Source organism: Stenella coeruleoalba (genome assembly GCF_951394435.1).
Source record: "Stenella coeruleoalba genome assembly, chromosome: 11".
NCBI lineage: Eukaryota > Metazoa > Chordata > Mammalia > Artiodactyla > Delphinidae > Stenella > Stenella coeruleoalba.
In genome coordinates, this window is record NC_137157.1 from 17,014,642 (window position 1) to 17,038,348 (window position 23,707).

A 23,707-nucleotide genomic window follows, 5' to 3' on the forward strand; every position below is an offset into this window, starting at 1 on the left:
GTGGAGGTGGTTTGACTCCATTTCTTCCTTCCGTGGCCCTCATTAAAGAGGTTTCCAGTTAGACCATGATTCATTCCTCAGGCCTTCATACAAACTGAGGTTTTGTTATCTGTGTACAGGTTCATGAGAACACAAAAATGAACCCTAGTGTCATATTTACAGGGTAAGTACTACATAATGTGGCTGTAGAAGCCAGTGTCGTATCCCTTCCTTCATCCGTTCATTCATCAGGTTTTTTTTAGGGATTGCATGAGCCCCTGCCCTAGGCATTTACAGAGTAGTAGAGGAGCTAAGACATGGACTTAGAGTATAAATTCCAAGGAGTTCAGGGAGGGGAAGGAGAGAAAAAGCCACCTTGATGTTGTGCACTTAGAAATGTAGAATGCTTGTTTAACAGACCTTGATATTCAACATTTCAGGGACTCAGGATGGCATTTACAGTGTTGATCTCTGTATGGTTCAAAGATCATGGGGCCAGAACATCTCCCTGCAGGTATACCTTGCATTAGGATAATCATGATCATCGTGTTTCTGTACTGTGAAAACTAAGTACCTTGGTGTACATACTTCCCCAGGGTGTCTGGGGAGCCAGGTGTAAGGAGTCAGACTGTGCTGATGACACCTACTAGCCTTCTAGAGGTGAGAGGTCGATCTCCATGCCCACCACCCAGGGCCAGGGCTGCTTCCAGATCAGAATGCTGGGGAGCAGCAGGGGCCTTGTCCCCCGTGTCCAGCACCTGTGCAGTCCTGCTGTGTCCTTCTCATACACAGTCACTTTGAAGTTGATGTCTGGGTTGGAAGAGCCTTTTAAGGATCTTCTGCCCGGTCTTCCCTCTGCAAGATCGCAGCCAAACCGCCATCCACACAGCCTGTGTTCAGAGCCGCACGTGGCTCGATGAGCAGGGGCAGTCGGTGGTGGCCTTCACTTCACTGAGAGCCGCACGCTGCTTGTCTGCTCCTTGCTGGTGCTGTGCATGTCACTGGTCACCAGTTTAGCCCCTGGAGATGCAAAGGTGAACAAGACCTAATCCTTGCCCTCAAGAAACCGTTTACTGTCTAGAATTCACACAGGAAAAAGGCTGCTGATGATAATATCAAAATAATTATCAGTAGTAATTATGGATGAGGTGGTATGTACCAAGCACTTATATTATCCCTGGTCTTTACTGCCTTGCAGCAAGTTAGGAGGCTTCACCCTCCTCCCTCTACAGATACACCAGGGGCTTTGGGAGTCAATCTCAGCCAGTGAGGTGGGGCTCAGCAGAGAGGCAGCAAGTGCGTGAGGCGGGGCCAGCCAGTGTCTGCTGCCCCTGTGCTGTTAGTCTCACATGTCATGAATTCATCGATCACCTTTCTTAGACAATTTTCAGAATATCATAATTATATCTTTCAGATTAACTTTTTTAAGAAGGGAGCAGAGATGTTTTCCCAAAGTATGGACAGCTTCTTAGCCTCCGTTGCAGACATGGTTCAAAGGTAATGCTGCGCTCCGGTTTGCATCTCGTGTGCCTTTTGCCTCTCCTGCTGAATCAGTCTCTCTGGGAGGTGGGGGGAGGGCCCCAGAGAGCCCCCTGCCCCCTCCACTCCATGAACGCTCAGAACAGCGCCCTCCTCTTAGCTGCTGCTCTTGGTGTGGTTGAAAAGTCATGATTTCTGCAGTTCTTGACCCGTGTGGAGCCAGAGTCCTATCTACTACATTAAAAGACTAAATAAAAGATTATAATGTCCGCAGGAGTACTTTCCCATTAAGTCCAAGTTCCTATTCTTAGGATCTCCTTTTGTTAATATTCACATTTCACATGCTATAAGCCTATGAGTCCAGTTTAGAAGAGATGCTTGCTTTTTTCTTTGAGAGCTAATGGGGTTAGCGGCCAGAAGTGCTGCAACTTTTCAGGAAACTTAACATCACATTGATTTATAATAGATAAATAAGGCCTTAAGCCTTTTTTTGAATTAATTTAACAAACTGCAGTTCAGCCTTGCAAATGTTTATTTTTAACAAATACAGTGTCATCTCTGCAGACTGTCCTGCCCACGTTTAATTAAGGCTGGGGCTGCCCTGAGTCTTCTTGCTTCCTGTCATCAGCGTCTGCGGTACTGAGCTCGCGGGAGGCGCCCAGGCGCTGCCAGCACCAGGCTTATTTCATTAACAGCGCAGACGTGTGGTTCCTTGAGTACTCCTCATGATTCCTGGAGTATAGAAATAACGTCTCTCTGTATATACGTGTGTAGTTGATAGGTAAATATACAAAACAAGTATAAGTATAGGATTTTGTGTGGAAAAATGAAGAGAAAGTTGTTCATTTTCTTGAGGATGTTGCATTTCAAAATACCTTAAGGAGGCCAAGCAGTAAATTTATTTAGACAGAAGTTTCCGTAAAATGCTGAAGATAGAGAATGAATCCCAAGGAAGACCAGTGCTGAGCATCGTACAGGCACGAGGGGAGAGCTGTGGTTTAGGAAAGCATATATTCCTTCCTGAAAGTCCCTGAGCTGTTTTCTTCCTGATCGTTGGATGCAGGTTAGATTTATAATTATGCTAGAAGGCAATTTGTGAAATCCGAGCTCCGTTTCCTGCCTTTTAATTTGATTGTTAGCCCCTGGAGGGTTAGGAGAAAGTGAGAGAAGGGAGCCTATTAAATTGTCATTTAAAAACCCTCTCTCCCTTGTCTCTCACTGTCTTTCTCTTACCTTCCTTAACTCTCAGAATCCCATGGTTTTTGTTTCTGAGAGAACTACCTGTGCTTCAGATTCTTTTCATGTACTAGATTTTTTTATTAACTGGTGGCAGGACATTCATGCCCGTTTCCGAGATGCTGCAGTGTGTATCTTTCCACGCATCCTGCAGCCTGTGTCCTCTCTCCTTGTCAGTGTCTCTCTTAGCCGTTACTAGGCCACCAAAGTGCAGCACCGGCTGTTTCCACAGTTCTGTGACTGGCGTTGAAAGCCCCGGCCACACAGCCTGCTCCCGAGGGCCGGGTCTAGTTCTGTGAGTCGTGCTTCTGCTGCCTGACCAGGCACATCTTGTTACAGGGGCAGCAGGCAGAGCTCCCAGTGGAACCTGGGAGCACAGGAACCTCCTGGTTCAAACGGCTGAAGCATTCAGCTAAGAATTCTAGTTTTCTTATCCCTTACGTTGTACCCTGGTGAGTAGATAAATACTGCTGCGCCTGTGCCACTAGGTGGGGTCTTGCTGCCACATTGCTGGGCATCAGCAGCCAGCCAGCCCGAGTGGCCAAGGAACAACGTCTAGTGGTGGCTCTGGGCTCTGCAGTCCTTCCCCGGGAGGTGGATGCCTGGTCTCACTGCGTCAGGGTGTGAGAGGACTCAGAACCCAGCCTAAACCCAGATGGGTGGCATTTCACACCACCCCACAGTTCCAGGGGCTTTTCTTTCAGTCCCTACTTCACAGTGATACACTTCAGGCTTTTTTCTTGGCTCCTTCACACACACACACACACACACACACACACACACACACACGCACTTTTTTTTAATTAAATGAAACATGATTTAAAATAAAAATCTTCGAAGGGAACAGTTGAAGGGAGTCACTTTTCTACCCTGTTCTTTGAGTTCTGGGAGGCTTGGATTAGCTCAGAGTTTTTTGTTTTTTTTTGTTTTTTTTTCGGTACGCGGGCCTCTCCCTGCTGTGGCCTCTCCCGTTGCGGAGCACAGGCTCCGGACGCCCAGGTTCGGCGGCCATGGCTCACGGGCCCAGCCGCTCCGCGGCATGTGGGATCTTCCCGGACCGGGGCACGAACCCACATCCCCTGCATCGGCAGGCGGACTCTCAACCACTGCGCCACCAGGGAAGCCCTAGCTCAGTTTTTGAGCCTCCCTGTATGGATCAGGGAGCAGAGGGGGTACAGTTACTAAAAACTCCCTGGAGTTGTGTGCATGGTGTCACGTTGGTTCACATGAGGGCTTTTCTGGGGGAGACAATCCTTACCTTTCATCAGATCTTCAAAGAGGCTCCTCACAAAAGCTGAAGGACCTAAGCGGTTCTGTATACTTCTGGCTCCCTCCGTCCACCTCTGTACAGCTTAACTTCTTTTTTCCCATTCCATTCTCAGCCTTGGCAATGACAACCCTGTTAAACTAATGAAGTTTGTTGGTGGAGCCCCAGATTGTTCCATTCAAACATCAAAATAGCCAAAATTAACTTGGACTGACGGCTTGCCTTAGGGTCGCATTAAACAGGATACAGGTGGTATACACTGTGAACCTCTAAGAGGAGCATCTGGAACACACAAGCCCAATCTCACTCACCTACAGAACACTTTTGAAAGGAAATGCTGAGGAGCTCACTCTGTAAAACACTAGACTCCCTAGCCCCTAGGGTGCCTCCCGATTTCAACATCGGAATTCAGTCCTACCTCCTTTACACAGTGGAGAAGTGGAACAACGCCTCTAGAGTTTGTTTTCTCGGATGGAGGGCGCATTTTGGCAGACTATGTTTAGGACTGTCACCCAGGCTGTCACCCCTGGGTGGGGTAGCTGTTGAGGCCTCACGTTATGGGGAGAAAGGGCAGCTGCTTATTTCAAGCTAAAGCTTCCAGCTTTTCCACGCCTCAGACCATGGGCAGACGGGCCGGCCAGCCTGCACCGCCTCAGGGCAGTTGTGAGGCTCTCATATAAGGAAAAGCATTGCTCTTGGCTTTGCTGTCGCGCCTTGGTACCACCTCCTGGTCACCTTCCGGTCTCCAGTGGCCGTCCCCACCATTCCTGCCTAAACCTGGGGGTGGGGGCCACAAATGACTGCCATTTCCTTCTTGCCTTTCTGGCTCTTTCACAGGCTGCCAGCACACGCGGCTCCTGAGGATGGGTTCATCTTCTAAAACTTGCATCGACAAGTCTGAGACTGGATACCACTGTGTCAACAGAGAAATTATTTAGCTGGGTTCAGGCATCGTCCAGTGGTATTCGTTATGCTCTGTTTGAAAACAACAGTCATATAAACAATTTGGTAGCACAGACCGGAGTCCCTGTGATCTCCAGCTTTCAGAGCCTCGGAGGTGGAGTGTCGTGCCCCCCTGTGTGAGGCAGGAAGCCATGGGGAGGCTCCACCATCTGCTGTGACAAGTGACTGACCTGAAACCTTCTGTCTCAAGCATCCAGGTGGAGCTGGAAGCGGAAGCGGAGAAGATGCAGGCATCCCAGCAAGAATTACTTTCTCTTGAGGAAGCTGTTTACACTCCAGATTTCGATGTGGCTGCACCCCAGATCAACAGGAACCTCATCCAGAAGGCTGGTTACCTTAACCTTAGAAAGTGAGAGTTCATGCCTGCCTCCTTTTCTAAAATCTGTGTTCCCTGGGAGTGGCTAAAAAGCACCTGTTAAGCGCCCCATCAGAGGGCGGGGGTGTGAGGTTGGGTTATAGCTCCCGCCACAGCGCCCCTCCTGCCTGGGACATAGGAAGTGTCTGGGCCCAGGTCCCAAACTGCACTGAGAGATGGGGCTTGAAACAGTCGTGTGAGTAAGAACCCAGTCAGTGCGTAGACTCCCAAGACACCACAGGCCGCCCCTCCCTGGTCACCGTGGCCGTTTGACATAGACTGCTCTTAACTGTCACCATCCTAGACCATTGAGACCCTTCCCCAGACCCCCTGATGGGTGAGAGCAGTGTGCCGGTGATGCAGCACTGAGGCCAGAGCCTGAGGGCCAGGAAGCTTCCAGAATCATCTAGGTTCATATAGACTGAACCCCATGTTTAACCCTCAGGTTTCAGATGTTCACTGTGAATTAAAGAGGTGCCCAGGTTTGACTGTGTCTGAGAGCAGGTGGGGTTGTTGTCAGGTGTGGTGGTGAGCTCTGACTTTGGTCAGACATCCTGGCCCAGCTGGGCCCCGCTGCCCCGGCATTTCATCTGTAAAATAGAGCTGAAGATTGCACCTACTTCATAAAGTTGTCTCAAAGATTGAGTGAGGTAATTCCTAGCAGGTATAAGTACTCAAATGTTAGCTGTTACCATTATTGAGGCAGGAAACCTAGTGCCCCATACATGGTCGCTACTCAGTAAATACCGAATCAAATAAATACATTTGACATCCCCCAAGTGGAGGATGTGTGAAGAGGAATTGCCTTTCAGAGGTCTGTAAAGCGCGTTGAGATCACAAGCCAGAGGTCTCCTTTAGTTCTGTACAGATAGAAAACTCCACAAGGTTCTGGTTTTATTTGCCAGGAACTAGATTTTTCTCTTGTAAACAGCCCACAGAAGAAGCAAAACATGTAGCTGGAGCAGAACCCAATCTGGTATAAAGTGCCCAGGATTCTGGGGTGTGCGCTGTGGCCGGGGTAACCCTGGTCACTCTAACTAGACTTAGAGCAGTTCAGCTCTGTGTCTTAGAGAAATGATCTTCCAGGTTTTCAGTTCCCGATGGTGATGGACTAATTCTGTTTCCAGATCCTGGCTTTAGAAGCCAGAGACTGGCTGCAGTGGGGGTGGGCGCCCCCTGCCCCCACCCTGGAGTTGGCTGTGGACCAGCCTTTCCCGTCTGAGCAGAGCCCATCAGCTCCCAGCTCATTCAAGCTAACCTGTGCCTCTCCTGCTACTCTTTGCACTTGAATTCTTTTCAGAGAAGTTTTGCTTTAATGTAAAGCAACACATTATTTCTAAAATGCTACCAATACCCATAAAGAGGCAGCAAGACTGAGGTGCCTCTTATGCTTCCTAGGACTAACGAGCTTTTCACAACACAATTCTTACAGTAAAACAGGGCTGGTCACCACCACCTGGGAGAGACTCTACTTCTTCACCCAAGGCGGGAATCTCATGTGTCAGCCCAGGGGCGCCGTGGCTGGAGGCTTGATCCAGGACCTGGACAACTGCTCAGTGATGGCGGTGGACTGTGAAGACCGACGATACTGCTTCCAGATCACCACTCCCAATGGAAAAGCGTAGGCCACACGGGTTTTATGTGGGAGGAAACAGGTGCAGTGACCCCACTTCTGCCAAGGGCCTCCTAGGTCACTCCTCTGTGCCAGCCCTCCACAGGGGAGGCCCCGTTCTGGGTGGTGTTGACCTTTCGGGAGGGTGGTTTTATGTCCTCTTTAAGCAAGCACACATGACCATATGGAATCCAGCCTGCCTTATCTAAGAGGTCCCAGAGAGGATTTGTCTGTGGCTATGGAGAAGAGGTGACCTCCACGTGTAAGACGGCGATAGGAGCTGTTTGTCAGCGGAGACTCAGAGAGGGGTGGGGCCATAGCCGCTCCTCGTCTGTTCTAGACAGGCCTTTGTGTCCACATCACGGGGTCTGGGGGCTGACGGGGAGAGTGGGTGCCTGCCTGAGGAGTCCGCTTCCCCAGCTGACACAGGAGATGTGAACAGGACATGCCGCTGCAGCAGAGTTATTCTTCAGCACTCTGTCCCCACATCTGCCGTGCACCTTGGGCCCGGGAGAGGCCATGTTTGCAGAATGGCAGCTGTGTGTCATCACAGTAGATCCCATCCCAGGGGGACCCCCTCTCACTTAGAGCAGTGGTTTCAAACTGCTCCAAGGAGTTTGGAGCCCCATGAAGTGCTCCAGGCTTCACCTGCTTGAGGGAGAGGAGTGGCCCCGTTCTCAGAGCTGCTCTGCTTGCGTTTGCTTTCTCTGTTGGGCTTCTGAGTTGAGATTTTATTTGAACAATAGCACATTCTTGAGGGGGGGGCAGCGTTGGTATGATGTAGACCATCTCTTCTCCCAGAATGGCAGAGCATTTTTAGACATCATCCTTCCTCTCTGGGTGATGGTAAATGACCTGGGAACGAAGCTTCTGGATTCTAGTCACAGTCCCAGGCAGTTACTTAACTCCTCTGGGCCTTGGTTCCCTCAGATAAGAAATAGGGATAAAGTCCATGTTCCCCACCTCCCACAGATGAGATGAGGAACAGAGGGACTGGCAGGTGTGGAGTCCCTTTAAGAGTGACGCCTTCGCAGAAGTAGAGCAGAATTGTTTGTGTCTTATTCCTGGCCCGCTGCATGCAGATATTCAGTCACTGAGGTCCAGGAAGCACTTACTTAGATGTACTTTATTTCAGGGGAATAATCCTCCAGGCGGAAAGCAGAAAGGAAAACGAAGAGGTAAAGGTTTTGTTTGCTTCACTTCTGTTCTGGTATAGTGGGTGACTTTGGGATTCAGCACTTGTTTTAATGTCATCTACAGTGGATATGTGCAATAAACAACATCTCCAGACAGATCTACCTGACTGACAACCCAGAGGTAATTCACAGCTGCCCTACATGCGTCTCAGCTCTTTTCTCAATGTGAAAGGTAAGCGTCCACCTCTTGGAACTGAGCCTGTCTTCCTCTGGATTTTTAGGCAGTCGCCATCAAGTTGAATCAGACGGCTCTGCAAGCAGTGACTCCAATTACAAGTTTTGCAAAAAAACAAGAAAGCCCTTGCCCCAGGTAACTAAAGGACAGAAAAAAACTAGCTTTCGTGGAGCCAAACTGTGTATTAGGGGTTTCATCTGTACTAGGAATTTCATCTTTACAGCACTGTGGTGTTCAGCCCTGTTGTACAGAAGCAGTAACTCTGACCAGGAAAGGGTAAATACTTTGCCCATGTTCACACCACAAGTGAGGGGCCGAGTCAGAATTCAAAGCTGTCTGCTTTCAATGTCCACCTCCTTCCCCTGGACCATGCAGCTGCAGCCTGAGCACATAGGACATGCACTGAGTATCCTGCTAGTCAGGAGTTCTCCCCACATTTCGTATCAGCATCAACAAAATCACGAAACCAAAACAAAATTTTTTTTAAATAAGGAAGAAAATCACCTTTTATGTGTCCATGTTATGGTGCAGGCCTTATCATATGTGCATTTATTTCACATATATATTTTTCATATTTTCACATTTTTCGTAATTGTTCCTTTACACACTATCCATCATTTATTATTATTGACTATGTGAATATTTAGTTTGCTTCCCCTTCCTTTGTTTGCTCTTGTTGTTTATAGTGAGCATTTTCACACATACAGCTTTCCTCTTGTTTTGAATACTGCTTTAGGATTTATTCCAGGAATGCCATCTTAATGGGAGTTTCCATTTGATTAAATAATAGAAGGCTGTATTATCTGTTATGCTAATGAAAGCATGGCATCACAGGGCAAGTTGAAATCATGACTGTATTAGGCCTCCATCTTTAGTGGCATGGTAGAAAGAATCCCATTACATGTTTTACAGATACTGTCTGATGACTCCAGAAGAAAGTTGTCAGAAAGCTCAGAGTGGTTGAGTAACTTCCCAGGGTCTCAGTGCGGTGCAGTGTGGAGCTAGCGCTCGCACACCCAGCCCTGGGACGCCAGGAGGAACAGCCCGAGAGAAAGCAGAGAATAGGCTGAGTCCGATGGTGAAAGAACTAGGTGCCCTGCTGAGGAGCCACAGGCAGGGGAACAGAACTGCAGGCTTTGACAAGAGGGGAGGCGTAGTCAGAACCGGCTGGAAAGACTGCTGGGCGGCACCTTCTGGGAGAGAGCGGGTGGGGCGGGAGAAGGGAGGGCAGCGAGGCCCCACGGGATGTCCCTGTGATAGTAGCTGTGAAACAGAACATGAGAACCTGAGCAAAGGGAATAAAAATGGGGACGGGGCAACAAGTCTGAGAACACTCCAGTGCCATAATTTAAGGGTAACAGTTTACACAAAAGTAGCATGTTTACTAAGTGCAGCTTTAAGGAAAGCACTTTATAAATGGAAATGGAAATACAGATCCGGCCAGTGGGGCTAACCTGTGAGCATTGTACTGGCTAAATGTGTCTGTCTTCTCTCTGTAAAGCCACACGAGTGTTAGAGGGACATAGTGGAGAACCCTGCGCTAGACTTGGAGTTAGGAGACATGGTCTTAATAACAGCTCTGAACACAGCTCGATGTCCTTGAGTGGGTCGTCAGCACTCTGGGCCTCTGTCTCCTCAACTTTGTGATATAAGATGAGAGAAATCAGACCACCTCCAAGGCCTCTTCCAGCTCTAAAATGCTGTCTTTCTGGGGTGTAATCAGAAGGTGTGATTGGTTTTCTAAAAAAACAGTCTGCAGCTCAGATTTATTTATTCAGTAACTGATTTTTCTCCTCTGTTCTACAATAGAATAAGTAAATCACATGCTTAGAAAGGAACCCATAGAAGGGATACAGAAGAATCCCTAGGAAAAAAAAATGACTGTAGCCAGACAGCTGAATCAATGCAAAGATCGGAAGGGTGACAGATGTGGCTGCCAGATGATGGCCCCAGAGCAGTGGAGGGCCGGGCTAGCATCTCTCTTAGGGTCAGCTCATTAGGAATAAAGAGGTGTTTTGATGACAGTGGGAGAATGAAGCAGAGAAACTCTGTTCTTGGGAACAAACTGCCGTTCACTTCCAAGCAGATTTCCTACGTGGCCTTCCCTCGTTCTGTGGTTACTTATATGTAATATTCATTCACTTAATCCAGCTGTTCAACAGATGTATGTTTCCAGGCGCTGAGCTAGATCGTGAAACTTACAGACTTGTAGGAGAAGACAGGCAAAAGGTAAACAAATAGTTAAAATACAGGAAAGCACTATTATGTTAAAGATGAGGGTGCTGTCGTGGAGAATAAGGAGAAGACCTATTTAGGGCCTGTCTGTAGAGATAATTAAATTGAGAAGTAAGAGATGAGAAGTAGCCTCTCTTGCAAAGAGCCAGAGGCAGTGCATTCCTGATCCCAGCTGTGGAGGCTGAATGGCAGAGAAGAGCTTGGTGTCTTTCAGGAACTGAAAGGAGATCACTGTAACTAGACAGTGGTCGGCAGAGGGAGGTCATAGAGCAAGATGAGGTTGGGAGGGAGGGGGGTAGGGACAGATCATGAAGGAAGTCAGGGCAGGGGTTTGGGGAGCTCTGGAAGGGTTTTAGAGGTAGGGGTGTGTGTGTGAGAGAGTGAGAGAAAGAGAGATGATCCACTTTACATTTTCCACGGTCAGCTCTGGCTGCTGTGGAGGACACACAAGGCAGAGCTGGGCAAGCAGGTGTCCAGTGAGGAGTCTGTAGCAATAGTCCAGGAGAACACGATGGTGTCTTAAACGGATCATGGCAGAGGAGATGAAAAGTAGGTGGATTGGGGACTTACTTTGAAGGCAGAATCTGTAGGACGTTTGTTATGTGAGATGCGGAGTGGAAAGAAAGGAACAAACAAAGGATGACCACAGTCTGGGTTGAACACCTTGGCAGTTGGTGGCGATATGACACCACCATGAAGACATGAGGAGTTGGTAGTCAGTATCAGGAGTTCGGTTTATGACAGAAGTTTGAGAGGCTTGTGAGACATTCCAGTGAATTGTCAAGTAGTCAACTGATATATGTCTGGAGGGCAAAGAAAATGTCTGGGCTGAGTCTGAATTGGGAGCCCATCAGCACGGATGTGGTGGTAGAAGAGGTCAGCTAGGGAGAGTGTAGAGGGAGGGAAGTGGAGCCTGGGACAGAAGTCTAAAGAGCTCCAACATGTGGATTAGAGGAGGAGCCTGCAAAAAACACTGCAGGAACAGCAGAAGAGTAGGAGGAAAACCTATAACGTGTGGCATCAGCACAAACCAAGAAGGAGAATCTCACGGAGGAGAGGTCAGTTATGTTAGATGCTTCGGGAGATCAAACGGGATGATGATCCCAAAGTGTCCATTCGAGTTGGTGACATGCAGAGCACACGTGATGCTTTAATTTCTACCATTTCACTCCTCTGTTCAAAGAGTCTTCAGTGGCCGCCTACATGCAGAGTCAAGTTAGACCTCACCCGATGGTGTTAACAGCCCGGCCCCGTCCTGTCTTCCTTGTGTGGTCTCCCCTCATCCCACTAGGGAGCCAAAATCTTGGGACTCGCTTCCTTCCCTTGAAGCTTCTACTCACCCCTTCCTGCAGTGCTTCACTTACTGTGTCATACTCCTCTCTTAAAGACTGGACCATAGAGCAGATGTGATTGATTTTGGTTACTGAGGCAGTGTGACACTGTGGGAGAGCGCTGTGCTGGCAGTGAGGAGACCTCAGTTCTTAATCTAGCTGACCCCAGGTAACTGAGTGCCTTCAGGATTACCACTCAACTTCTCTAGAGGCCTCGGTTTCCTTTTCTGTTAATAACGGAGGTTAAAACTAAGCATCTCTCCTTGCAGTGACCGTCTACCATTCTGTCTATTGTGCTTGTATCCATTTTCCATTCATTATGCTCATTCGTCAGCTGATGCTATAACAGTTCCATACAACCTATTTGTTTTTAATTTATTTATTTATTTATTTTGGCTGCATTGGGTCTTCGCCGCCGCGCATGGGCTTTCTCTGGTTGTGGCGAGCGGGGTCTACTCTTCGTTGTGGTGTGCCGGCTTCTTGTTGCAGTAGCCTCTCTTGTTGTGGAGCACAGGCTCTAGGCGCACGGGCTTCAGCAGTTGCAGCACGTGGGCTCAGTAGTCGTGGCTCGTAGGCTCTAGAGTGCAGGCTCAGTAGTTGTGGCACACGGGCTCAGCCACTCTGCGGCATGTGGGATCCTCCTGGACCAGGGCTCGAACCCATGTCCCCTGCGTTGCCAGGCGGATTCCCAACCACTGTGCCACCAGGGAAGCCCCATACAACCTATTTACTTATTGACATACTTGAGAAATTTGCAATACTGATATACAAAATATCAAATGAATGGAAAGATATTGAGAGTCTTCTTATGGTTCAAACAATGTAAGAAATCAAAATACTTTTACACGATTTGCCCCTCAAAGGTTTTTACACTCTAGCTGGGGAGAAAAGATTATAAACATGAAAGGTTAAATTACAGCATTCTGACACTGGAAGAGAAACATGGAGGCACATTAATTACTACAGACCGTGCTCTCCTTTTACGTGCCACAGTCTCAAAACGGTACATGTGGGCACAGTGCTAAGCTCAGGAGGCACATAGAGATCCAAGACTGTCCTCGTGGCTTACTGAGAAGAACCACAGGACTGCAGAGGAAGGAGAGGGTCAGGCTGGCTTGAAAGGCCTAGCGGATGAGTGGCGATTTGAGCTGGTGTTTGAAGTGCAGGAGAGAGTGAGTGAGCAGCAGACCTGCGATGGAGCTGGAAATGAGAAGCACGTGCGTGTTTGGTGTAGCTCTAGTGGAGGATGCATTAAGGGAGGGGAGAGGGAGACCTTCAGGAGAAAGGACAGCCAGGTGGTTGAATGCTAGGCCAAGATGTATTATTCATTCAGCTAACGGTTTTGAGTACCTACTACGTACCAAGTAATAAATATGATTTAGCTATATAGCTCCCACCCTCAAAAACCTGTCTCAACGAGAGAAAGATACAAACAGGAAATTAACAGGTAATATAATAAGTAGTCTTAACAATGCAGAATGCTGTGCACCAGAACAAGCTATAGGTAATGTGGAGATCTGAGGGATTTTAACCATGGACGTAAATGACATTTTACGAAGATTTATTGGTAGAGTGGGTTAAATCTTCTCCCTTATCTACTTGTAAAAGTTACATCGGCATTCAACAAGTATTCATTTGATTGTAAAAGCTTAAGGTTAAAAGGGATTTAAAAAAAAAATTTTTTTTCCTATTTTGTACTCCAGCCAGAACATGAAAAATTCAGAGGTGGAAAATGACAAGATCGTTCCCAAAGCAGCAGTCATACCTGAAGCTGAACAACTAATTGCACCTGGAACACCTATTCAGTTTGACATTGTACTTCCTGCTACAGAATTCCTTGATCAGAACAGAGGGAGCAGGTATGGGCTAAGGGGGTTCATCTCTGGGAGAACTGAAAATAAATTTAACATCTCGTGTCCCTACCCACCTCCAGAGACTATCACCTTCTGACTTAGAGTTCAAGTGTCACGTGTCCCTTTAGCTGAAACTGTCAGGATGTTTGACTCTGGCTATTCCCCTAGGCGTATCAACCCTTTTGGTGAAACTGAGGATGAGACGTTTCCAGAAACAGAAGGTAAGTGGCTAGTTCTGTGTTCTTATTCTTTCCCCGGCACAAAATGACCAGGGCCATTGAAATAAGATGTGAAGTCATGTTCTAAAGAGCTTTGACTTGAAATATGAATTGAAATTATGATCCACAGATGTGTGTTCTCTGCAGACTCACTAGGACACATGCAGTTAGGACCATCCTGGCATAAACACTAAGGGGAGGCTGACAGATTTCCTGCAGCTGTCGTACCATCAGCCACATCCATGCCCTTTTTGTAGCTCCTGCAGAGAAATGCTGCCAAATCTAAATTTGCTATAACATTACTGCAAAACAAAGTCCAAGAGGATAAAATCTGGGTGAGTCACAGACTTGCTATTTCATTTTAGAAAACCAAAAACACAAATAACTCATTCTTAAATTTGAAGATGACATGAAAAAAATATGGTATTTAATTTGTTCAAATTCAGATTCTGATTTTTGGTGTTTGATTTACATTCTTACAAGGTACATAAGAACATACTCAGTAGAGCTGACCAAAACCTGCTACTCCCAAGAGCTACACTTCCCAGCCAAGGCAATTTAGAAGTGCGGGCAAGACCTCATTTTAACACAGCCCTTGACTGAAGCCTGAGAATGTCATTAGAATGAAATGCCACTTATTTAAATTTAAAAGTAGGACTTGAGAACTGGCATTCCTTACAGCTTTAGGTAAAAAAAGAAAAAATGATGTTAATAGGCTCTGCATCAAATCTGACTATCTAGCTGACTTCTCACACAGTCCAGTTTCTTAACTGTCTACATAAAAAACTTTCTAACTTGTAAAAACGAGCTTCATATGGGAGTAACCATTTACAACATATCAGTTATATTTTCCTGATAAGTTTTTTTAACCCTTATTTTTTAGGGGCAAGGATACTCATAGGGAGAACAAGTGAAGAAAAAGTAGCCTTCTTAGTTTCAAATGGTGGATAAGTGAATTACTGTTCTTACAGAAAAAAAAAAAAAAAAAAGGATCTTTTAAACCTTCTTCATGATCTTCCAGGTGTGGCTGCTGTTACTCAGTTTGTCAGGTTACGTGCCATTATCAAGAAGCCAATACTGCCAGCTCATTAGCATCAAATAAGCTGATAGTTCTGCATTCTCCATTAGTTTATGGAACGTCATCACTGCCCTTCAGTAATAAATGATGTGCATGATTTGAATGAAACCCAACATCAGGTCTTATTTCTTCAAATACATTTTCTTCTGTAAGAGGACTTTACAGCGGGCCAAAGTAATGAATGAGTTTTCTATTGTCTAGTGGAAAAGCTCTTATTTTCAGAGAAAAAGTAAGATGCATATACTGCCACTTACGTGTAGTCAACCTAGAGTTTTCATGCTAGAAGGATGTTCATGTGGTTTCATTTTATAGATGAAGAAAAAGAGGTGCTTTTCTAGTCTAATGAATAGTTCCAAACAGACAAAATATGGACAATAGGAGATTCAGAGCTTTGGCAATTTGTGGCTTATATAAAAGCAGAGTATTCAGGAGTTTTGGTAGAAAGCCCTCCAGAAAGCAAGGCAAACCCTAGGTCTTCAGCCTGTTCTCAGACCAGCACATGTGCTTCTGGTATGCGCATCGACAGGCAGGAAGTGAAATGATCCTGAGCAGAAAATGCTCTCTTGCAGATTCTCTTTTGCAACAGATGTTTATAGTTCGGTTTTTGGGATCAATGGCAGTTAAAACAGACAACACTACTGAAGTGATTTACGAAGCGATGAGACAAGTATTGGCTGCTCGGGCTATTCATAACATCTTCCGTATGACAGAATCCCATCTGATGGTCACCAGTCAAGCTCTGAGGTACATTCAGTTTCGTTTTCAGATTTTCTTACAGCTTTGACTGATTCCCCTTTGAAAGCACGTTTAACCATCGAGAATGTTCATAGTAAGTAAAGATGCTACTCATGTTTCTGCTGTTTTTTACATTTTGGTTTTATAAGATACATTGGCTAGACGAAGTGCCCTTAAAGATATGAGCTGATATTTTTAGCAACTGGTATCTTTAGTGGTGAGTGAATTCTACCCTGTTGGGCGTAAAGATGCCATCACTCAAGAGTTACTCTCTGTATCTCAGAGGTTGCAAGTGGAAGTGTTTTTGTTTTTTCTCTTCCATCTCTGAGAGTACTATTTATAAAAATTAAAAACTATGAAGACAGAACATGAGCCTGCCTGAGATAACTAGACCACCACAAGGAAAATCTGATTAATGTTTGTTGGGCTGAAAATAAAGAAGCCAAGTCATGTTAGCTACATGATTTGTGGTTTCAAGTAATAAGATCCATATGAATGATGGCAAATGACAGTCAAGCTGTGGCTGCCATGGGCATTAAGACCTGCGCTGTACAATACTGTAGCTGCATGTAACACTTGAAACCTAACTCATCTGAATTGAGAAGTGTTTTAAGTGTAAAACACATGCCAAACATTTAAGATCTCATACTATCCTATCCCCCCAAAAAAAGAATGCAAAGTAATTTTTAAATTAATAATGCACCTAGCTGGTAATATTTTCAACTTATTAAAGTGTATTAATTTCAGCTGTTTTCACTTTTTTTGATGTGGCTGCTAGAAATTTTTAAATTACATATGAGGCTGACACTAAATTTCTGTGGGACAGCAGAGCAGCACTGCTTTAGAGCCTTATTCCTGACTTTGGCATTTATTAGCTGTATGAACTTGAGAAAGTTACTTAACCTTTGTGCCTCGGTTTCTTCAGCTATAAAATGAAAACAACCATATCCACACCCCATAGTATTGTCATGAGGAATAAGTGAGTTAATTCATGTAAAACACTTACAGCTGTGATGGGCGCACAGAAAGTAATAAATGATAGTTTCAAAAAAGTTAATGAGCAGTTTGGCAAAAATCAGAATATAGTTTCTTCCATTTATTAAAATCAGTCCTTTTCATTTGTTATAAACCTTTTACTGAGAATGAGGTTCTTATGAATAAAGCCTTATATTTATTTAAAGATTTTCTCTAAGTATGTCCTGGACCTTTCATAGGCATTGAAAGCTTTCATAAGCTACAAAGCTTATGATAATCTTTCTTAAAATCACCACCAAAAAGATCAGAGTAAATATATGTAAAAGCAATGTGAAAAACCATAGTACATCAAACAACACTATCCCAAAAAGTGCAAAGACAACCCACAGAATGGGAGAAAACATCTGCAAATCATTTATCTAATAAAGGTATAGTACCCAGTATAAAGAACGCTCACAAATCAACAAAGAAAGAACCCAGGTAAGAAATGGAAGAATGTCTACTTGAGTTGACATTCCTCCGAAGATATATAATTGGCCGACAAGCACATGGAAAGATGCTCAGTGTCACGAGTCACTAGGGCATGCAAATCAAATCCAGAACCACTTCACACCCACTAGGATGGCTATGGATTTTTTTTTTTTTTAAAGAAAGTAACAGGTGTTAGCAAGGATGTGGAGAAATTGGAACCCATTGCTGGTGGGCATATAACATTGTTCAGCCACTGTGGGAAATAATCTGGCAGTTCCTCTATAACTTAAACATAGAATTCCATTCCTGGGTAGATACCCAAAAGAATTGAAAACAAGTGTTCATATAATAATACTATTCGCAGTAGCCAAAAGGTAGAAATAATCCAAACGTCCATCAAAAGATGAATAGATAAAATGTGGTATATACATACAGTGGGATATTTTTCAGCCTTAAAAAGGAATGAAGTACTGGTACATATTACAACATGGATGAGCCTTTAAAACATTATGCTAATTGAAAGACAGACACAAAAAGCCACATATTGTACGGTCATTTATATGAAATATCTAGAACAGGCAGATCTATAGAGACAAAGCAGATCGGTGAGAAGCTGCCAAGGGCTGAGAAGAAAGTTGAATGGGAAGCGATGCTGTAACAGGGATGGAATTTCCTTTTGAGGTGCTGAAGGTGTTCTGGAACTAGATAGTGCTGATGGTTGTACAACGTTGTGATGTGTTAAATATCAATAATGGTAATTTTACCATACATATCCTTGTATGGGAATTCATGTTTTGAGACAATTTAGAAGTCACACAGAAAATCAGACCTTAAGCAAATCCAGGTTACCTGATGTAGACAGCAAACTTAAAAGTTACTCACAAAATATGATATGAATGGTTTAAATCTTCATTTATAGAAAAATTTTACAAAATATTTAAAGTTATCCCAACTTGAGGGAAATTGTTGATTATGTAAATTTTAAAACTCATTAAATTCATACTCATTTATAGGGACATAAAAATTTATTTATTTAGCTTTGTAGCTTAAAATTCCATACACATTTTCTCGTTTTCTTAACCACCTCTTTGAAATATGGAGGTTCTTATCCCAATTTTACAAAGCAGTTGAGAGAAGTCAGGGTGACTTACACAAGATCATAAATACGTAGCCAGGTTGGAATTCAGTCTTAAGCCCTCTGATTATAAAATACACCATGCTTTAACAAGTATAACTGCATACCTTTCAAATTGTAACCATTTGGGGGGGGACAGCTTTATTGAGATATAACTTACATACTGTACAATTTGCCCCTTTAGAGTGTTTTTTAGTATATTCAGATTTGTGCAACCATCACCACAAACAGTTTTAGAACATTTTCATCATCCCCCCGAAGAAAACCCATACCTGTTAGTAGTCATTCCCTTTTCCCCTGCAACCTGCTCAGCCCTAGCCACTAATCTTGCTGTTTCTATAGATTTGCCTATTCTGGACATTTCATTTAAACAGAATTATAACCATCTTTTTAACAGATTTTTTGCTTTCACTTACGAAACTTACAGCAAATCAATAATAATTTATATACACAATATCATGTGTTAGAAAGTAGAAATTTTTATCTATATATAAAATAGTAAATTCTCTAATGCAGTTAATTTTCTCAGAGACACTGATGATGCTTAAAATGTTGTTAAAGAATTTATCTAGAATACCTTCTTAAAGTTACTCCTCCTACACCCAAACTGATAGGGAATAGTTTTGTTAAAATCCCTTCACTGTTGTCTCACCTCTACCCCATGTTTAAAAAAAAAATTGTTAAACTTAAAAGTATTCATTTATCCAGTACTTTAAGGGAAACAGACTGATAGTAAGTGCTGAGATGGAGGCTATATGGAATAAGATCCATCCACATTAATTTTCTGGAGAATTTTCTAGAGAATTATAATGCAGCCTTTTTGGCTAAGCACTAAAATACTGTGAAATTCTCTATTTGCTATAATCTTCCATTAAAGATACCCTGAGGTTTAACTACACAGGTTCAACAAAGGCAGAAATCATGGCACATGCTCCCTTTGGATCGTCACATGGAGCGATCTCACCTCGCCCTCAACTAGGTCTTATATTTTCATATTTCGAGGGGTTTTGTGTGATTTTATTCTGAACTTGTACAAACTCATCTAAGGATATAATTTTATCCAACATTTGTGATACAGTGAATCTCTTAAAATTTCAGGTTGATAGATCCTCAGACTCAAGTAACAAGGGCCAATGTAAGTACCCTCATGCATGCTAATTTTAGTGATTACTCCTTAATTCACCTTCGTAGCCACCTGAAATACAAAGTAGGCACTTAGTAAATTTTATTTGCCAAATTAAATGTCACTAATAGTGTACTTTTTTCATGACTTTTGCCATGGAGAATGATCTTGTCTTTTTTAATTCCAGTTTGTTGTGTGATATTAGGTCTATTCCTATTTTTTTCTAGTTTGAACTCACCAGTGTCACCCAGTTTGCTGCTCATCAAGAAAACAAGAGACTGGTTGGCTTTGTGGTCCGCATGCCCGAATCCACAGGCGGAGAGTCCCTGAGCACATACGTTTTTGAAAGCAACTCAGAAGGCGAAAAGGTCTTGTTATTTTCTTCATCTTAAGATTCCATAATATTTCAGCCCAAACAAAGATACTTAAAGGGTTATTTTACACAACCTCCTTGGATAGTTAGTTGACTATTCTTCAGGTCCCCATTGAGTAGTTTAGATAATAATACCTCCTAGTAAGGCCCCACCGAAAGAAAACTAGAATATAATTTCCTTGTGGAAAATACATATCAACCAAAATAGAGTGAATGAAGAACTTAATGGTGAAATATAAGTGTTTAGTAGAGCTATCCGGAAATGTTTAAAGCAGTTCCCCTCAAATTTATTCTTTTTTAAAAAATTAAAGCAAAAGTTACAATGGAGAAAATCTATTCTCAGAGAGCAAACCAAGGAAGCAGGTGTCAGGAAAGTATATCTAAACTGTTCTTTAGTGTGAAAAACTGCATTCACTACTTAGAATTAATCAAAATGAATCAACCCTTCTTTCAGGAAGTATCTGTTTACCACTGTGTATGAACGTGCAGTGGTTAAATATGGTTAAGAGAGAAAGGAAAAAAGTATCCCGGTAAGAACTTTAAACGATTTAATACCTTCAGTTTTCACTTAACCTGGATATTCTTTGTACGCACAAACCGGCAACAGGAGACCAGGACGGGTGGACGCTAGTGTTCAGAGCCCTGTGTGATGAGTCTCCTACAGCCAGGTCCTTTGTCCCCATGCTGACGTGAGCAGACAGTGACCTCGTTGTACTCTCATAATCACATTTCTTTCTGAAATTCTTTATCCTTTTCTGCCTTTGCCAAACACTACTTTTCTTGTCTTTTGCAGATATGTTATGCTATTAACTTGGGAAAAGAAATCATTGAGGTTCAGAAGGTAAGGTGCATTTTAGTGCTGGTTTAACAACAACTCAAAGGCTATCTTTACACCTAGATAGCTCTCAAAAAGAGAAATGGTGCTCACTAGGCAGGGTGGCCAAGTTTGGGATTTCCTTTTAAGCCTTCTAACTACCAGGCATTTTTGATCAGCTAGTTCCATGGTCGCTGGTAACACGTAGAGTTCTTAGTAAGTATCACTGCTGCACCTCCTACTGTTTTATCAGTTTTTTTGTTGCTGTTGTTGTTGGCTAGATTTCCTTTCTTTCAAATGAAGCTGGTACAAGCCTCAGCATCTACCACATGCTCTAAGGCCTTCCTCCTCAGAGTGGTCACAGGCCCAGCAACACTGAGACGTTACCTGGAAGCTTATTGGAAATGAAGACTCTCAGACCTATCAGCAGTTTGCAATCTTTATTTACCCAACTAATTTTTGAGATTCAATTTTGTATAAGAAAACCCCTGGAATTGCAGCAGTGAACAGGGGGCTTCTGGTTCAGCACTGTCCAGTAGAACTTTCTGCAGTAACGGAAAGGATCTATTTAATATGCAGATTGAAATGTGGCTAGTGTGACTAAGGAACTGGATTTTAAATTTTTAGTTAATGTAAATAGTAACATGTATTGAATAGCTAGTGGGTATCATACTTGTGCAGTTCTAATCTATCGGGGAGGGGCAGACAGATCAAGGACTAAGACCAACATAATGAAAACACAGCAAGCCCTGCAAGTTTGTACTTTATGGTGTAGATCAGAGTTGGCAAACTTTCTGTAAAGGGCCAGATAATAAACCTTTCTCAGCTTACTGTCTCTGTTGCCAACTACTCTACTCTGCTGTTGTTAACACAAAAGCTGCCATAGTATGTAAATGAATTGGCATGGCTATGTTCCAGTAAAACTTCATTTATAAAAACAGGCGGTGAGCCAAATGGCCATAGTTTGCCAACTCTTGGTATAGAGTAAAAGGAAAAAAAGGAGTTTAAAGACAAGGTCAAAGTTGTGAGGGAAGTTCCTCTCTGGACTCTTTCCAGAAAGATGATTCTGAGTTGGCTCTGTAATGATATTTTAGCTGAGAGGTAGAAACTTGGCCTAGTTTCTGGAGGAAGTAATTCAACTGAGGGTTTCTTTAGAGATTCAAGGAGACCCAACTGAAGGCGCACATAGACGAGTCAGAAGGAATGAGGCTAGATTACAGAACATAGTGACAGCCAAGCCAAAGGGGTTTTAAGTGCATTTTAAGCATTTTCTTTTCTCCTTCTTAAACTCCCATAACTTCAGGATCCAGAAGCATTGGCTCAATTAATGCTGTCCATACCACTAACCAATGATGGAAAATATGTACTGTTAAACGATCAACCAGATGACAATGATGGAAGTCCAAGTGAAAATAGAGGCGCAGAATCTGAAGCATAACCTTCTTGCGCCTTTGGGTGAAGAGCACCCAGGAAGGAGAGCTACCTCCTTAAGGGTTTTCAACTTCTCTGATACAGGCACACCACTTGGTTTCAGAATGCTGACAGCTGCTTGTGGAACGTACTATTGATGCCTTGATACTGAGACTTGGGAGGGAAACAGTAAGAAATGGTTGACAACATACCCATCTACAAATGTTATTTTAGGTGCTTTGTGGTAAGTCCTTTTCTTAGATTGCATTGTTCAGCGCTCAGAATGAAAGCTATGGGAAAAATGCATTGTTCACTTTATTTCAGTGTCATCTCTTTTCAGTTTCCAGTATCTTTCCAAAAAATGGTAAAAGCCTAGATTTATAATTTGATAAACACTAAATATTTCCTATTAATATAATCTATTTTTGTATTTTACTTAATGAGCTTTAAGTGCCTGTCATTCTGAAAATTGTATATTTATAATCAAGTCTGTCTCATAATTGGACCTAACAGCATTAATTTGTGCAGTTAGGTGATGAGCCCTGTGCTTTGAGGCTCAAGCACTAGCAGAAATGCAGGTCTAGTTTTGGTAATTGTCCAAACATCATGCAATAAAAAGACAAGCAGATGAGTACCACAAAAGATGTTTAGTTTTACAGTGGAACCTTAATGAACCAGCATTCAGAAGTTCATGGTCCTTTAGATACTGTTTTTAGGGGTGGATCACCATGGACAGGGTGCAGCTCTACCAATTCCTGTTTCTTCTGAGCCAGACCCTCCTTAAAGAAGGGATCAATTAACTTTAAAACTCACTTGAAGCACAGCTGGCCATGGGGCTTGGTATAAAAGTTCCAATTTCCATCCTGACATAGACGGTTCCAGGCATCCCAGCCCACTAGGAAACAAGTATAATGATCTTTAATTGGTACAGTATGTTTAATTATAATGAAGTTCAACAGTAATATCACTTTCTTTGTAATAATAAATTAACCTAGCAATAAAAGCTAGCAAATAAAAACTATCTTTCTGTTTCTTTTGCTTTTTGTGGTTATTTTCTGGAACATCCCTGAAAAAAAAACTAAAGTTGGTTCTGTACCTTTAACAGTTAATTCCCAAAAGAAAACCAGGACATCATAATGAAATCACAGCAGAGGGGATGTACTATGCAACATGAGTGGAATAACGTGATCTCAATGCCAAGTTTTTAAAAGGTGCTGCTCTTAAAATGGTGGATTAATAACTTTTGCAATTCAAAATTAGGTTAAAGGGTTTAACTGAGGAATCCACTTCTATAATGTGTGCACTGTCAGAGACACAGTGAGCTAGTCAAAACAGTATGAAATTATACACCATAAAATCATCAGTTCGGTGTTAACTAATATCTTATAAATTTCTATATCGTAATCACAGTAGATCAGTAAGTTCTGACAGGCTTCAAGAGCCACAGTCCCCTGAATTCTTGCTTAGGATTGTTCAGGATGGGAGGAGAACAACATTGTTAGAAACTACAATCAGTTTTTTTAATTAAAAGAATTTTAATAATGTGTGGCCTATGGAAAACAAAAAGACTAAACAAACAGAGCTACCATATGATCCAGCAATCCCACTCCTGAGTATATATCTGGAAAAGATGGAAACTAATTTTAGAAAATACATGCAGCCAGCACTATTTTCAATAGCCAAGACATGGAAAC

At 43.3% G+C, this 23,707-nt stretch overlaps 1 protein-coding gene across 7 annotated transcripts in view; it reads left to right on the forward strand.

Annotated features, from left to right (window-relative positions):
* APPL2 (adaptor protein, phosphotyrosine interacting with PH domain and leucine zipper 2) overlaps nt 1–23,200 on the forward strand; it is a 58,944-nt gene extending 35,744 nt beyond the window's left edge. For 3 of the 7 annotated variants that reach the window (XM_079936179.1, XM_079936180.1, XM_079936181.1), the window contains 13 exons: nt 1,394–1,476; nt 5,115–5,273; nt 6,712–6,900; nt 8,027–8,069; nt 8,152–8,208; nt 8,309–8,397; nt 13,532–13,687; nt 13,850–13,902; nt 15,547–15,721; nt 19,392–19,428; nt 19,644–19,784; nt 20,583–20,630; nt 21,907–23,187. In XM_079936179.1, coding sequence (XP_079792305.1) covers nt 1,394–1,476; nt 5,115–5,273; nt 6,712–6,900; nt 8,027–8,069; nt 8,152–8,208; nt 8,309–8,397; nt 13,532–13,687; nt 13,850–13,902; nt 15,547–15,721; nt 19,392–19,428; nt 19,644–19,784; nt 20,583–20,630; nt 21,907–22,041 — 1,365 coding nt within the window. In that variant the 3' untranslated portion in view covers nt 22,042–23,187. Of the gene's footprint in view, nt 1–1,393; nt 1,477–5,114; nt 5,274–6,711; nt 6,901–8,026; nt 8,070–8,151; nt 8,209–8,308; nt 8,398–13,531; nt 13,688–13,849; nt 13,903–15,546; nt 15,722–19,391; nt 19,429–19,643; nt 19,785–20,582; nt 20,631–21,906 lie in introns of all 7 variants that reach the window. The other 4 variants (XM_079936177.1, XM_079936183.1, XM_079936178.1 and 1 more) reach the window with 3 other exon arrangements.
* Nucleotides 23,201–23,707: the final 507 nt, after the last annotated feature.